The sequence below is a fragment of the Leptodactylus fuscus genome, chromosome 8, assembly GCF_031893055.1.
Source record: "Leptodactylus fuscus isolate aLepFus1 chromosome 8, aLepFus1.hap2, whole genome shotgun sequence".
Lineage (NCBI taxonomy): Eukaryota > Metazoa > Chordata > Amphibia > Anura > Leptodactylidae > Leptodactylus > Leptodactylus fuscus.
Window position 1 is genome coordinate 35,981,009 of NC_134272.1, and position 17,657 is coordinate 35,998,665.

The 17,657-nt window shown below is 41.1% G+C and overlaps 3 protein-coding genes across 3 annotated transcripts in view; 1 reads left to right on the forward strand and 2 right to left on the reverse strand.

The window, feature by feature from the left end:
• LOC142216492 (gamma-crystallin-1-like) overlaps positions 1–17,657 on the forward strand; it is a 347,542-nt gene that overhangs the window by 80,069 nt on the left and 249,816 nt on the right. The window lies entirely within an intron of this gene.
• Positions 1,213–9,678, reverse strand: LOC142216784 (gamma-crystallin-3-like). Its single transcript, XM_075284815.1, has 3 exons — positions 9,670–9,678; positions 6,555–6,797; positions 1,213–1,539 (listed from the first exon to the last, which is right to left on the reverse strand). Exons 1-3 carry the CDS (start codon positions 9,676–9,678, stop codon positions 1,264–1,266), a joined length of 528 nt encoding a protein of 175 aa, XP_075140916.1. The 3' UTR covers positions 1,213–1,263.
• Positions 15,543–16,505, reverse strand: LOC142216785 (gamma-crystallin 2-like; the record flags this gene model as incomplete). The annotated part of the gene is given in 2 exon segments (XM_075284816.1): positions 15,543–15,895; positions 16,245–16,505. Coding segments are annotated over 2 exon segments (537 nt in total), but the record flags the coding sequence as incomplete, so codon positions are not given.

The window sequence follows — 17,657 nt, forward strand, 5'->3', positions numbered from 1 at the left end:
TCTTGCTGTTTGTACTTATATTTCTGACCACTGGCTTTTCTTCTGACTACTCTCTAGGATTCAGACTCTGTATCTTACTTACCGACTGGTTCCAACCCCTTGGCTAGCTAACCTCCTATTTCTTGTTGTTTGTCTTGTCTGCATTCTGTGTTATCACTTTGATGATAAGAAGGGACTGTCAACCAGTTGTCACCTACCACCTAGAACAGGTGAGACAAATAGGCTGCACGGGTTCAGTCTTAGGTTTCACTGTCTTGTCATTCCCTTCCTCCCAGGTTTCACCAGAAGCTACTGGGGAATTGCACATTCAGCAATTCCCTTACATAGGGTAGTTTTGGGTGATCATATGTCTTCTCCTCATCCTGGGTTGACCTATTCCTCTACTTTTGTTTATTTAAATTATTGATGTTTTGGCTGCTAAATAAAATATAATCCATTCATTTGAGTCTTTTCAGTTGATTGGATAGAAAAAAAAATTCTTTATATGCTGTGCCATGTTGTTTTTGAGTGAAGTTTCAGATTTACACATAGTGTCACCATATATGAGAGTCCTTTAGTAAATAGGCTGGCATTACAATAAAAATAGTATAATGAATAGTAAACATACGGCATCATAGTTTAAGAATTTATATTGTGTCAACAAGAACCTTTTCATGATGTAGCAATAAGAGTGGGTTCACACCAGCGCCCGGTCTCCGCTTATAGGTTTCCGTCTTGTACCCGAGAACCTGGAGAGGAGACGGAAACCAGCAGTCAGTTTTCAAACCCGTTCATTTGAATGGGTTTGCAAAGTGTCCTCCAGTGAGTGCCCATCACTCTCTTCTGCCTCTCCGCGGCGAAACCATATTTTTAACCACACACAAAGTCGGACATGCAGGACTTTGTGTCCAGTTTAAAAAAAAGGTTTTGTCGTGGAGACCAGAAGACACTCACGGGCGCTCATTGGCAGACACTGACTGCCAGGTTTCAGTCTCCTGTCGGCAGACGACGGAAACCCTCAAAGCAGAGACTGGGCGCAGGTGTGAACGCGCCCTAACATCTGTGATAATAAAGAGGTAAGCACTATATATGATATGAATATATGTTTTGTGGATTATTATAAAGTTTTCCTTTCTGTAGCCCCCACTGTTCCTGAGAAATCAATGCAGTCAGTTTTGGTGCCTGACATGTTATTTAGACATTTAGTGTTAAAGAAAAATGGAAAAACAGATATGTTGTTATATTGTTTATTCATTGCTAAAGAGCAAGTGTAAAGCCTGAAATTCAAAATAATTCTTGAACACGCCTAAAGGATCCAACCCTAGAGTTAGTTGCTCCCCAGTCGCTGTATCTCCTGTACTCTCCAGGTCTCAGATAATACTGACGTCCTCTGTAGTTTGGTTCATCATAAAAGATCCAATGACCTTCTAGAACATTGCAGGAATATATATCAGGATATCTAAATTCTTCATGTACATGTGGACAATCTTCAGTAAACTCCAATAATGCACCATTGAAGTCTTCTTTCTCATAAATTCTAATTCTGAATGTACCACGGTGCTTGAACAAATAAGAATAAATTCAATTATTACTAATAATTTACTAATTTACCCTCAGAAACCACAACATAAATGATGTAATTAGAGATGAGCGAACAGTGTTCTATCGAACACATGTTCGATCGGATATCAGGGTGTTCGCCATGTTCGAATCGAATCGAACACCGCGTGGTAAAGTGCGCCAAAATTCGATTCCCCTCCCACCTTCCCTGGCGCCTTTTTTGCACCAATAACAGCGCAGGGGAGGTGGGACAGGAACTACGACACTGGGGGCATTGAAAAAAATTGGAAAAAGTCATTGGCTGCCGAAATCAGGTGACCTCCATTTTAGACGAATAGTGGATTTCAAATCCGGGTCATATGAGAATGTGAACTTTGTGACTATGAGACAGGGATAGCTGTACAGGCAGGGATAGCTAGGGATAACCTTTATTTAGGGGGGAATGTTATTAAAAATAACTTTTTGGGGCTCTATCGGGTGTGTAATTGTGATTTTTGTGAGATAAACTTTTTCCCATAGGGATGCATTGGCCAGCGCTGATTGGCCGAATTCCGTACTCTGGCCAATCAGTGCTGGCCAATGCATTCTATTAGCTTGATGAAGCAGAGTGTGCACAAGGGTTCAAGCGCACCCTCGGCTCTGATGTAGCAGAGCTGAGGCTGCACAAGGGTTCAAGCGCACCCTCGGCTCTGATGTAGGAGAGCCGAGGGTGCACTTGAACCCTTGTGCACCCTCGGCTCTGCTACATCAGAGCCGAGGGTGCGCTTGAACCCTTGTGCACACTCTGCTTCATCAAGCTAATAGAATGCATTGGCCAGCGCTGATTGGCCAATGCATTCTATTAGCCCGATGAAGTAGAGCTGAATGTGTGTGCTAAGCACACACATTCAGCTCTACTTCATCGGGCTAATAGAATGCATTGGCCAGCGCTGATTGGCCAGAGTACGGAATTCGGCCAATCAGCGCTGGCTCTGCTGGAGGAGGCGGAGTCTAAGATCGCTCCACACCAGTCTCCATTCAGGTCCAACCTTAGACTCCGCCTCCTCCAGCAGAGCCAGCGCTGATTGGCCGAATTCCGTACTCTGGCCAATCAGCACTGGCTAATGCATTGTATTGGCGTGATGAAGCAGTGCTGAATGTGTGTGCTTAGCACACACATTCAGCTCTACTTCATCGGGCTAATAGAATGCATTGGCCAGCGCTGATTGGCCAGAGTACGGAATTCGGCCAATCAGCGCTGGCTCTGCTGGAGGAGGCGGAGTCTAAGATCGCTCCACACCAGTCTCCATTCAGGTCCGACCTTAGACTCCGCCTCCTCCAGCAGAGCCAGCGCTGATTGGCCGAATTCCGTACTCTGGCCAATCAGCACTGGCTAATGCATTGTATTGGCGTGATGAAGCAGTGCTGAATGTGTGTGCTTAGCACACACATTCAGCTCTACTTCATCGGGCTAATAGAATGCATTGGCCAATCAGCGCTGGCCAATGCATTCTATTAGCGTGAACTGAGTTTGCACAGGGGTTCTAGTGCACCCTCGGCTCTGCTACATCAGATTGCTACATCTGATGTAGCAGTGCCGAGTGTGCATCAGATGTGTAGTTGAGCAAAACTGACTCAGCACTGCTAAGTCTCTGCATTCGCATAGGAATGCATTGGCCAGCCTTCGGCCAATCAGCGCTGGCTCTGCCGGAGGAGGCGGAGTCTAAGGTCGGACCTGAATGGAGACTGGTGTGGAGCGATCTTAGACTCCGCCTCCTCCAGCAGAGCCAGCGCTGATTGGTCGAGTTCCGTACTCTGGCCAATCAGCACTGGCCAATGCATTTCTATGGGGAAAAGTTAGCTTGCGAAAATCGCAAACTGACAGGGATTTCCATGAAATAAAGTGACTTTTATGCCCCCAGACATGCTTCCCCTGCTGTCCCAGTGTCATTCCAGGGTGTTGGTATCATTTCCTGGGGTGTCATAGTGGACTTGGTGACCCTCCAGACACGAATTTGGGTTTCCCCCTTAACGAGTTTATGTTCCCCATAGACTATAATGGGGTTCGAAACCCATTCGAACACTCGAACAGTGAGCGGCTGTTCGAATCGAATTTCGAACCTCGAACATTTTAGTGTTCGCTCATCTCTAGATGTAATATTTGAAAATTAAATTGTATTATACTTATTTAATAGATACTGAGGTTAATTTATCAAAACTGTCGAACAAAAACACATCTTTATTACTCAATGTAACCTATGAATAAAAATAGGCGAAGATCAAAAGATTTGTTTCCCTTGTTCTGTTTGGTCCATCATTTGCTCAGGGTCATTGTTGAGGCCTGTGATTGGGCCTCAGCAATGACATGGGCAAGCCAAGCATCATGATATCAGAAGAGGTAACTAAACGTGAGTATAAATGTTTTATTCATTTTGTCAGCTCCCCTTGATCTCCTTCTAATATACTAAAGACACCCCAGAGTGTAATGATTTACCAACTGCGGTGATTTTAGTTTGTCTGAGATTAATTCCAGCTGTATCTCCGGTGTAGTCGAGCTGAGTGCACAGCCAGCTCTGCTTCATCTTCAGTGTATCAGTGCTGGCCGTACTCTCAGCTCGGCTGCATCTCTGGTGTAGCCAAGCTGAGCGCACGGCCAGCTCTGCTTCATCTCTGGTGTAGCAGTGCTGACCGTGAGCTCAGCTCGGCTGCATCTCCAGTGTAGCCGAGCTGATCACATGGCCAACTCTGCTTCATCTCCGGTGTAGCAGTGCTGGCCATGTGCTGAGCTCGGCTGCATCTCCAATGTAGCCGAGCTGAGCACACGGCCAGCTCTGCTTCATCTTCATCTCACGCATATCGCAAGCTGACAGGGATCCCGACCAGATAGAGCCCCAAAGAGCTGTGTGAGTAACATTCCCACCTAAATAAAGGTAATCCCTAGCTAACCCTGCCTGTACATCTATCCCTGTCTCACAGGCACATAGTTCACAGTCTCATATGAACCGGATATTAAATCCACTGTTCGTATAAATTGGAGGTCACCTGAATTAGCCAGCCAATTACTTTTTCCAATTTTATTTAGTTGCCTCCGTTGTCGCAGTTCCTGTCCCACCTCCCCTGCGCAGTTATTGGTGCAAAAAAAGCACATGGGAAGGTGGGAGGGGAATCAAATTTTTTGTGAGTTTGCCACCTGGTGTTCAACTCGACTCGACATGAATCGCTATTCGCTCATCTCTACTGATAATGCTTTTGTTCTGGTACAATATTATTTTCTATATTATAGACTATTTTCCATAAAGTATTGTAGAACTAATTTGTACCATAATTACAGTGTTGGCCAAAAGTATTGGCCCTCCTGCAATTCTGTCAGATAATACTCATGTTCTTCCAGAAAATGCTTGCAAGCATAAACTCTTTGGTATTAATATCTTCATTTATTTTGCTTGCAATGAAAAAACACAAAAGAGAATGAAAAAAAGTAAAATCATTGAACATTGTACACAAAACTCCAAAAATGGGCTGGACAAAAGTATTGGCACCCTCAGCCTAATACTTGGTAACACAACCTTTAGACAAAATAACTGCGAACAACCGCTTCCGGTAACCATCAATGAGTTTCTTACAAGGCTCTGCTAGAATTTTAGACCATTCTTCTTTGGCAAACTGCTCCAGGTCCCTGAGATTTGAAGGGTGCCTTCTCCAAACTGCCATTTTGAGATCTCTCCCCCACAGGTGTTCTATGGGATTCAGGTCTGAACTCATTGCTGGCCACTTTTGAAGTCTCCAGTGCTTTCTCTCAAACCATTTTCTAGTGCTTTTTGAAGTGTGTTTTGGGTCATTGTCCTGCTGGAAGACCCATGACCTCTGAGGGAGACCCAGCTTTCTCACACTGGGCCCTACATTATGCTGCACAATGTGTTGTTAGTCTTCAAACTTCATAATGCCATGCACACGATCAAGCAGTCCAGTGCCAGAGGCGGCAAAGCAACCCCAAAACATCAGGGAACCTCCGCCATGTTTGACTGTAGGGACCGTGTTCTTTTCTTTGAAGGCCTCTTTTTTTTCCTGTAAACTCTATGTTGATGCCTTTTCCCAAAAAGCTCTACTTTTGTCTCATCTGACCAGAGAACATTCTTCCAGAATGTTTTTGGCTTTCTCAGGTAAATTTTGGCAAACTCCAGCCTGGCTTTTTTATGTCTCTGTTTAAGAAGTGGGGTCTTCCTGGGTATCTTACCATACAGTCCCTTTTCATTCAGATGCCGATGGATAGTACGGGTTGACACTGTTGCACCCTCGGACTGCAGGGCAGCTTGAACTTGTTTGGATGTTAGTCGAGGTCCTTTATCCACCATCCGCACAACCTTGCGTTGAAATCTCTCGTCAATTTTTCTTTTCTGTCCACATCTAGGGAGGTTAGCCACAGTGCCATGGGCTTTAAACTTCTTGATGACACTGCGCACGGTAGACACAGGAACATTCAGGTCTTTGGAGATGGACTTGTAGCCTTGAGATTGCTCATGCTTCCTCACAATTTTGCTTCTCAAGTCCTCAGACAGTTCTTTGATCTTCTTTCTTTTCTCCATGCTCAATGTGGTACACACAAGGACACAGGACAGAGGTTGCGTCAACTTTAATCCATTTCAACTGGCTGCAAGTGTGATTTAGTTATTGCCACCACCTGTTAGGTGCCTCAAGTAAGTAACAGGTGCTGTTAATTACACAAATTAGAGAAGCATCACATCATTTTTCAAACAGTGCCAATACTTTTGTCCACCCCCTTTTTTATGTTTGCTGTGGAATTATATCCAATTTGGCTTTTTGACAATTCTTTTTGTGGTTTTTCCATTGAAGACAAATTAAATGAAGATAATAATACCAAAGAATTTGTGATTGCAATCATTTTCTGAAAGAAAATGAGTATTATCTGACAGAATTGCAGGGGTGCCAATACTTTTGGCCAACACTGTACATTATACTAATGAATCAGAAAAAAATTGTGAAATTCTTGGATAGCTATATGTATGTAAAGAACTTACTTGTGGGATTATGCGACAAGACCTAATAGAGTCATTGCGACTTGTCCATTGAGAAAAGTCAGGGTACTCTCCTCTTTTCAGGAAATACTGATTACCCCTGTAGTTGGGGTGCTCATACAGCATCCAGCTTCCATTCTCTACACGAATGGAGTTGCAGCGACTGAAGTAAGAATTAAGTTCAGAACAGTCAGCACTGCACTCATAGGAGCGACCCTGGAAGTTCCTGTCCTCATAGAAGATGATCTAGATTGAAAACGGCAACACAATATTGTTTTTAGTAATCTTTAAATATTTAGGTATAAATATAAAGTTTTAAACATTGTTTTATTGCACAGAATCTGAAAAACATTGAATAAAATATATAAATTTCAATAATAATAATAATAATAATAATAATAATAATAATAATAATAATAATAATAATAATAGCATTCAGAATGAAGTTAGCATATCATTTACACCAAACAGTAAGGATGACTAAAAATAGTAAAATATTTTTTCTTAAATTCTGAATTGTTGTGTTTATCACTATTTACCCTATCCCTGCATGTTTTAAAGTTGTAAAATACATGATATGTTCTTTGTAATGTTATGAACAGATAGTACAACTTAGAAAAACAAGAATTATCGAATATGGAGATTTTCATAAAAAAACAAAAACTGCCCTAGCTCTTATAAGCATTGTCCAGGACAGGGGTTCTTAACCTTGTTTGAGGTACCGAACCCACCAGTTTCATATGTACATTCACCGAACCCTTCTTTAGTGATAAATCAAATATGATTTTTTTTCCAAATTCAAGACATAGGTATATGTTTTTTACTGGTACACAAAATGAACCGTGCATAGGACCTAGGGTTCGATCGAACCCCGATTAATAACCACTGTAGAACCACTACACGAGGGGAAAAAAACACAAAACAAATGTGTTACAGTTCAATACTGTGCTATGATAGATAGACAGACAGATAGATAGATAGATAGATAGATAGATAGATAGATAGATAGATAGGAGATAGATAGATAGATAGATAGATAGATAGATAGATAGATAGATAGATAGATATGTAGATTAGGGTTGAGCGATTGGGATTGGAAAAGATCAGATTAAATTTCACGATCGCGATCGGAATTCCGGTCCCGATCGTTTTAGACAGGATCCAGGTCGGAGGTTATTTCCTACCATGCTTTGCATCTCAGATGTAGCAGAGATGAGTATACAATAAAGAGTCGATAGACAAGTCCACTTACCGCTGCCATTCCCCGTCTGTTCTCTTCTTGCCTCTTCTCGGTCCGTGCACGCCCCTAGCTCCCAGGTTACTGTTACAGATCTAGGAAGAAGGCGGGACTTGTGGCTTAGGTGAGTGTGGGTGGGTACTGTATCCACCCACACTCTCCTAAGCCACAACAAGCCCCGCCCACTCCCAGCATCAGTAACACTAGCCTGGGAGGTGGGGGCACATAAGGTGCTCTGAAGACATGCGCAGTAGAAAGAAGAGGAGCGAGAACAGCGTGGATCGGTAGCGGCAGCTGGTAAGTAGACAACAGGGGGGACTTAGGTAGCCGGGGGATTTTTTAATCACTACACAGCATGGATTCTAACAATTAAAGCTTTCAATTGTTAAATTCCATGCTGTGTAGTGAATTGGATCGATTATTAAAAAAATCCCATTGACTTGCATTGGGATCGGAATTGGGATCGAGAACCGGTTCGAATGAAAAATGATCGGAAATCGGATTTCAAAATTGATCCTGAAAAGTCAAGATCGGCTCAACCCTAATGTAGATAGATAGATAGATAGATAGATAGATGTACACATGTGGTAAATTTAATAATATAGATTTAAAGACTGAAAAAACACAATATAATGCCACTTACACATACACAATAGATGTGATTTTGAATTTTTCAATGTAAGTGAATTTAAAATAATTATTGTATTTTTTTAATATATTTACATAATTTATCTTTATATAAAATAGATACTGCAGGATGAATCTGTTATCATATGATGTAATCATTACCAATAAATATTAATGTAATCCAATGTAATTTACTGTATACGCCGACACTTTACACTTGGTAGAAACAATACATGGGTGAAATTTCCTGCTTTATGCTCTGAACATAAGGGTGAAATGCAATGTGGCATAGGACATAGTTGGAAGAAGCATTTTAGCCCTACACATTTGTAAAATGATACTCTGGTTACAACAAATTACAAAGTGGGGGTGGGGGGTGTAGTATAATGCAATGACAGGTTAGAAATGCAGGCTAGCAATAGGTATAACTCCATCGCCGTCATCATAATCTAGGCTGCCATTCCATTAATTTCAATGGAAACTAAGGGTGATACTTAAAGTATGCAATTGGGGTATCTCTAGTGGATCTCATCAAAATGAAGTGACAGCATGCTTTTTCCAACCTGCTGCTCCATTCCAACTGGGGTTCATTACACCCCCATAATGGACCTCCACTGTTCAACAAATTACACCTTATCTGTAGATAGGGAATAACTTATTTTGACCAGAATATTCCTTTAACACAAAGGTTGGGTATCCTATTTGCGTCTATGTGTGGCCATCCTGTGAAGGTCAGTGGAATGTGTGAATTACAGTCTTTCAAGACATTTATAAAAATGGTTTAATAACCACTCCCAGACAGTTGATGTACATATATGTGAAAATGTGGGGTGGGGGATATGAAGAGGGCTCAAGAACTAAAGGTATGGCTTTTGGAATGTGGGGAGGAAAAACAAAATATTGAAAATTCACTGTTGTAGGAAGGGGTTAGATATACTTCCAAATGGGAGATTAGTAAAATATGAACACATATGTACTGTATGTTTGTATGTATGTAGGAAGATAGATAGATAGATAGATAGATAGATAGATAGATAGATAGATAGATAGATAGATAGATAGAGATAGAGATATAGATATATGTGTGTGTGTGTGTGTGTGTGTGTGTGTGTGTGTGTGTGTGTGTGTGTGTGTGTGTGTGTGTGTGTGTACATGTATATCGAGAGGTTTGAACAAATAAATCTGCCATATAGCTGGCCAGAAATTAGCTGAAATACATATAGTGGAATTTTTTTGGAAATTTAAATCACTTACCTTTCCCATGATAGATGAGGTTCTCAACCAAACTGCTACAAATCCCTGGCCACACGTTCCTTTATATATAGGGCTTCTTTATTTCTTTTTGAACCTACAGAATTAGAATGTGAATGCTGCTGTTTGGTTCAATAAAGAAACTGTATGGTCTGCTAATGCAGGACTTAGACTTGTGCTGACAAAGTTTATTCTCTGCGCTGAATGCACTGAGTCAGACAGCAATGCCAATTTAACTTGAAAGATAGTAAGAAGAGTATGAACATACAAGAAATACCAGACTCAATGTAAAATTATTTAGTTATTTAGTAGAGATGAGCGAACAGTAAAATGTTCGAGGTTCGATATTCGTTTTGAGTAGCCCCTGAATATTCGACTACTCGAATCAAATATCGAACCCTATTATAGTCTATGGGAGGAAAATGCTCGTTTCAGGGGTAGGCAACATTCGATCAAATTATACTTACCAAGTCCACGAGTGAGGGTCGGGCTGGATCCTGTGAGAAGTCTTCTCCTTGCAGCATCCCCGCGGCGTCTTCCGGCTCTTCATTCACTCTGCCAGGCATCGGGCCTGGGCAGAGCCGACTGTGCATGCCCGCACTACAAGGGGACGCGGGGAAGCTGCACGGAGAAGACTTCTAAAGGTAGAAGAACCAGCGTTGATTGGCCGACTTTTCCATTCGAACAGCGAGTGGTACTCGATCGAGTACGAGTATTTCAAATACCGTAGTATTCGATCGAATACCTAGTCGATCGAGTACTACTCGCTCATCTCTATTATTTAGCTGTTTCAGATGTTTTTGATATAGTGCATGTATTGCCTACAATGGGGCAAATGTATTATACCTTATATGCTAGTTTTCTGGTGAACAAGGTATGAAAAGTTGCAATTTTACACGGCCCTTTTTAGGTACTGGAGATAATTTTTAAAACTTTTGGCAATATCTGCTATATATATATATATATATATATATATATATATATATACATATACACAGCACTTCTGCAAAAGCTTAGCACAATCTATTATACATTTATGACACTAAAACTGTACTGCAATATAAGATTGATCCCATGTATAACCCTAATGTAGTCAACAGTAGCTGACTAATTTAAGAAGATAGGAAGAAGGGCTCCCTCTGTAAACTTATTAGCCCTCTGCAACTATATTATGGGGTGCATATGACTTGACTTTGCATGGAGTGTTCCAAGGTTTGACATCATGGCACATTTATTCATTATTATACTGAAAAGCATGATATACTGCAGTATAAAAATATAGTTGTGTATTAGACCAATAATTAGATTATCAGATGGTTAAGTAGTCTAGTGAAACTAAAAAATTTTTAAAAAGGTTTATAACATTTTCAAAAACACATAAGAACACAAAATAGTGATCAATCAAGTTCCATTGGGATCAAGATACAATATATATTTTTTACATATAATGGTGTTTTAAAGGTAAAGGTAAACAGTAGACATGAGCGAGTAGTACTCAATCGAGTAGGTGTTCGATCGAATACTACGGTATTCGAAATACTCGTACTCGATCGAGTACTATTCGCTGTTCAAAGTTAAGATTCGATGCAGAACCAGCATTGATTGGCAGAATGCTATACAATGCCACTCAACGCTGGTTCTTCTCTTACCTTTAGAAGTCTTCTCCCTGCGCAGCATCCCCGCGTCCTCTTCCGGCTCTGCATTCACTCTGCTTAGGCATCGGGCCTGGGCAGAGCCGACTGCGCATGTCCGCACGGGCGCGGGCATGCGCAGTCGGCTCTGCCTAGGCCCGATGCCTAGCAGAATGAATTCAAGGCCGGAAGAGGACGCGGGGATGCTGCGCAGGGAGAAGAATTCAGCCCGACCCTCACTCATGGACTTGGTAAGTAGAATTTGATCGAATGTTGCATACCCCTGAAATGAACATTTCCCCCCATAGACTATAATGGGGTTCGAAACCCGTTCAAACAGTCGAACAGTGTGCGGCTGTTCGAATCGGATTTCGAACCTCGAACATTTTAGTGTTCGCTCATCTCTAGTAAACAGTGAGTAAAGGTAATCTGTACTAAAATATGTGAGAAAATGTGAGCATAACTGATGATGCAAGTGCGTGAAAAGATGCATAAAGGAAAAAGAAATTAAACTTTTTTTTTTTTTTTGGTTGAGTCCGCATAAGAGAAGTAGGATCCAAAATCCCAGTAGTTCCAAACACAGGTATATCGGTTGATATGATCCCCGGAGAACCATCCAAATTGCACACTAAGAAGACAATGACAACAAAATAAGTACCACATAATACGAACACAAAAATATTAAAACCATTAAAAAGTAACCCTCCTACCCCCACAAGACATTAGGGTTACTGACCGAGCAATGTCCAGATCAAAGAAAAACTCCAAAATTAAGAGATTTGTTCAATTCCATCGGAGATAGATTCCTCAGAGTACAAATCCACCTAGCCGCACATTGGGCCAATCATTTCTTGAGATCACTCCACGGATGTTAGCTGGAATACAATCAATGCCAGGCATATATAACAGTGCTGGGTTGCTATCATGAAATAATGCAAAGTGCCTAGCTATCGGTTTAGATCTGTCACCAGTGCCCTCTAAATCGGAGGTTGCAAGGATATCGCGCACATGTTCACGTAACTAGATTTTTAATTTACGTGAAGTTAGCCCAACATAGATATATCATAATATATCACGTAGCGTGTGTAACACCCTGGGATATGTCACCCAGACTTGCACAGCAAGAACCTACTTGTATATAACAAAGTAATTTTTTTAATTCACAAGCAAAATCAGCAGCACTTTGCTGTTAAAACAGCAGTATGTATGTAAGAAAAAATTGTTAACTTTTGCTCAAAAAGTCCTTAATAGAGATGAGCGAGTAGTATTCGCTTTTCGAATGTAAAAGTTCGATGCAGAACCAGCATTGATTGGCCGAATGCTATACAGTCAGCCAATCAACACTGGTTCTTCTCCTACCTTTAGAAGTCTTCTCCATGCAGCTTCCCCGCGGCGTCTTCCGGCTCTGAATTCACTCTGCCAGGCATCGGGCTTGGGCAGAGCCAACTGTGCATGCCCGCTTGTAGTAAGGGCATGCGCAGTCGGCTTTGCCCAGGCCCGATGCCTGGCAGAGTGAATTCAGAGCCAGAAGATGCCGCGAGGACACTGCATGGAGAAGACTTCTCGGAGGATCCAGCCCGACCCTCACTCGTGGACTTGGTAAGTATAATTTGATCGAATGTTGCCTACCCCTGAAACGAGCATTTTCCCCCCATAGAGTATAATAGGATTCGATATTCGATTCGAGTAGTCGAATATTGAGGGGCTACTCGAAACGAATATCGAATCTCAAACATTTTACTGTTCGCTCATCTCTAGTCCTTAACAAAACATTTCTCACTGACAGGATTGTCTTGTCAGTAAAAAAGAACCCCTTCTCGCTGGTGACATTTTTTGAATTTGTTTATGACTCCCTTCCTTCCAAATCCCATAACTCTCATATTTTTTCATTCTCAGAGACATATGCAGGCTTAAAGAGGATCGCATGTGCCCCAAGTGGTGTTCTTCATGATGCTACCATATATATTATTTTGTACAATGTTCTGGTAAACTGTAAAAAAAAATTCAGAATGGGGTGGATTTGAAGAAATCAATTTGTGTGACTTTCTTTGTTTTCTTCGTTTTTGCAGCATTCAGATCACTATGTCAGGTCTCGGGAGAGAAGTGGGCACTTTGCTACAGGTTGTCTCAAGCAGCAGAGAGGCTAGGTTCAATGATAGACCAAAACTATCTTTACCCCTTCTTAGGGGGATAGTTTGCATTGATTTTACAGTACAATTTGTATGACTACTGACTTATAGTAAGCTCGTTGACAAATTATCCCTGGAAAATAAGATTCTATAGGCCCAAGAGACAAAATTATTCTGGTGGCCAAGCCACCACTAACCCATAAAAATAGACCCTACTACCTCTCAAATTTGTCTGTCTTCTACAGGACCATTAGAATGTTAGTGTTAAGTAGGGTATAGCCTTGTCCTACGTTCTCTAGGTGGAGTTCTCTCTTCTTCTTAGATCATAATGGCACATGGTTTGTACTCTATATATGTCAGGACCTGAGTTGTTTGTAAAATTATTGTGTATTTTCTTGTGGTGTTTTTTCTGGGTATTTGAGCCAGTGTCCTGTGGCTCAATGGTTGTTTTGTTTACCACTGAGCTGTTCATTTGGATGTTGAGCATCTGCCTCAGTGTATACTTGAGCTGGCTTGGTGTCTCTGTATATGCGAGCCTCAGGTGTTTGACATTGTCATCAACCTATCAAGTTGTTCCAGGGTCTGTATAAGGCTCAAAGCTGGCTTCATTCTTAGCTGGTTTTCGTTGTTACCAACCAGGCTTCCTGGCCCCAGTTTAGGAGGAGTGGTTTGTGGAATTGTACGTTCTCAGGAGCTTGATTGGAAGTGGTGTGAGTTTGTTCTGTGTGAGAGTCTGTTTTTACCTCAGCATTTCTTCTCAACCCCTGTCCTGCATTTCTGGTTGCCTGTCGCTGTTTTGGTATTAGTGAGTTTTTGTTTAAAGGTTTCAGGTTTATTTTACCCTTGTCCTGTGATACCCTTTCCTCACTACTCCACTTGTCCTCTCCTCAAATCCTGTTGTATGTTTATGGTTGTGCTGCGTTTGTTTGTTCACCAGCACATCCCTTCCTGGTTGTTTCTGTTTGCAGCTGCACCTGCTCTTTCATTAGGGGTGACCACTTTTAGTATCCCAGTCCCTAGCCTCTTTCAGCTCTCTCCCCACCTGTCTGTCAAGTCTTCGTGTTCAGAGAGCCAGTAGTTGTCGGGGCCAAACTTATCTTGGGTACAGCTGTCCAACACCCGCAGGCAGGGCCTAGTTAGCCGTCGTAGCGCTAGGGACAGCTTTCCTACCCCATTCCATAGATCTTGCTGCAGAACCAGCGTTGATTTGCCGAATGCTATACAGTGTATAGCATTCGGCAAATCAACACTGGTTCTGCAGCAGGCTCATCTTTGCTAGTCAGGAGAGCTGGCAGCTTGCGGTTATGAGGGAGCTTACTTTTTCTCATAGGAATGCATTGACCTGCGTTGATTGGCCAAATGCTATACAGTGTACAGCATTCAGCCAATCAATGCTGGTTCTGCCGGAGGCTCGTCTGTCAGGAGGTGGAGTCTAAGATCGGACCACAATGGAGACTGCCTCCTCACAGATGAGCCTCCGGCAGAACCAGCGCTGATTGGCCGAATGCTGTACACTGGCCAATCAATGCTGGTCAACGCATTCCTATGAGAAAAAGTCAGCTCCTGCATAAATGCAAGCTGCCAGCTCTCCCGACTAGCAAGGACGAGCCTGCTGCAAGACCAGTGTTGATTTGCCAAATGCTATACAACATTCGGTAAATCATCACTGGTTCTGAATCGAATCTTTACTGCAAATAGCAATAGTATTCGAACGAGTAAAAGTATTTTGAATACCGTAGTATTTGTTCGAATACCTACTCAATCGAATGCTACTCGCTCATCTCTAATAAAGACATGTCCTCACTTTCATGTCTTGGCTTGCCTTTCGTTTCCTGTCTTGGCTGGACGTATCCAGATATGTTTTCACAAGTTAAAAGGCTACTGTTAACGAACATTATATTGTAAAAAATTTTAACAAAGTGATGCACTTACTAACCTATTTGTGCATTTGGGAGACTACTCAGTGGGGTAATTTCAGCCTTTCAAGACTTTTATCAGCATGCCATTATGCTGAATTGGTGACAAGACAAATTGTAGTAGATAACCACATTGGAGATCAGTTAAGTTTAGTCACATCCTTACAGTCTACATGCTAGCGGTATAAATAAGCAATACATTCTTATCAGTTTCAGAATCTTTTGCCTTTATTATATTTGAAGAGGAAATATCATCTCTTTATCAGTATCAGGCAATTTAGCAGCTATCCAGTACTCTTCTGAAGGAACTCACTCTTGCATTGAGGGATCCCCAGTCACTGAAACGTCTGTATTCTCCAGGCTTCAGAAAATATTGCCTTCCACGGTAGTTGGGCTGCTCATAAAAGATCCAGTGACCTTCAAGCACATTACAAGAGTTGATATCATGGTTCTTAAAGAGCTCAAAGACGGAAGGGCAATCTTCTAAAACTTCTAGCATTTGACCTCTAAAATCTTCTTTCTCATATATCTTCAGTTTGTGTGGTCCTCTTTGCTATAATAGAAGAATGTGAATAGAGATAATACTTTCAGATAAGAGATTAAGTTAAATTTTGCTTTACAGATGTTTTCGACATAGATTTACCACAAAACAGATTTAACTTCAAAACAGATAGCTTTAAAGGGGTAGTCTGGTCCCAAAAGGATTTTTCATATTGATGACCTATCCTATTCCCCGGACCAACCCTATGCATGAACACCCCACCCACTGCTGTAACTTCTGGCCCCCCTCAAATCACATACTGATGACATAACCACAGGATAGGTCGCCAGTATAAAAAATCAGTTTCAGGCCAGAAAACCCATTTAATTTGAAACAGTTACCCAATTACATAAAAACCTACCTGTGGTATAACTCGGCAAGACCTGATGGAGTCACTGAATCCCATCCATTGCTGATATTCAGGATATTCGCCCTTCTTAAGAAAATACTGATGACCAAGATAGTTAGGACGCTCATACAGCATCCAGCAGCCACTATCTACTCGGATGGAATTACAGCGGCTGAAGTAGGAATGAAGATCAGCACAGTCACCGCTGCATTCATAACAGCGGCCCTGGAAATTCCTGTCCTCGTAGAAGATGATCTAAAGTAAAGACAAAGTATATGAGTGTATTAAAAAAGTTCAACACTAATAAAAAATGATGTCTATTAAACAAAATCCTACAAAGTTTTTAGATGGATTTAAGTCCTAATCACGTTGTTGTATCATGTATCATTTTGACAAAAAGATAAATATATATAAATAAATAAATATATATATATATATATATATATATATATATATGCAGCTATATTTCCATAACCCAATTAAGTTATCATTCACTTACATATTTAAACAATTTGCCTATATTTTTACCTTTCCCATTTTTGATGGACTGTGGATGCAATTCTCTGTATCTAGTGCACTGCCTTGTAGCTCTTATATACATCACTATCCATGCTCGATCTGCAGAATTTTAACAAAGGGAAACATTTTCTGTGCAGTCAGGGAAATTTTCCCTTGCTGCTCTATCTCCGCTGATAGGTGGAACAATTGATATGAAATATACTTTTGAGATATTCCGTTTTTTATTTAATTTATTTATTTAATTGTTTTTATTGCAGAACCGTTGTACAATATATCCAGGTACATTCTAAGATGATATGTTCAGGAACAATTAGACTATATTTTCATGAATAATTAGACTTCAGGGCTCCAGGGCTGAACTATAAACCATTCCTTCTATGATTGGTACAGTTTCAGAAAAATGATATCAATTCCTGACAGATCTCATTGACTTGGTTCCTTCATAAAGTTTCTATCGAACATTAAAAATACTGCTGTTGCTATTGTTGCTTTTTGCAATACTTTGTCTCCCACCATATTGCAGGGCTTGCGTGATATTGACCCCACTCAATGCTATCTCTGTCTTCACAACTAGAGAACCAAACCCTTGAGCCTCGCTATGGAAAAGGACTATTGGTGTGATGAAAATCTATGGACAGTGCTGCTATATATGTTGATGAGAGTGAAAACATCAGAAAGGAAATGTTTCTATTTTGTTATACTAAGTATGGAATTCATCCGCAGAAGTGGTTAAATATATAAGCCCCAAAACCCAATAACTTATGAATGTGTCCAAACTTAACTGATTTCCAATTTAGTGATCGACTACAATATGTCTACGGTATTTTAAATAGATTGTCCAGGATAAAAATTATTTTTTTCAATTAGGCTGGGGAAGGTGAAAAAAAACCATACTCAACTGACCCC

Excerpts from the sequence above, each read along its gene's own strand:
- LOC142216784 (XM_075284815.1), bottom strand. Across the intron at positions 1,540-6,554 it reads CTTGTCGCATAATCCCACAA|CACCGTGGTACATTCAGAAT; the intron begins GTAAGTTCTTTA and ends TATTTGTTCAAG.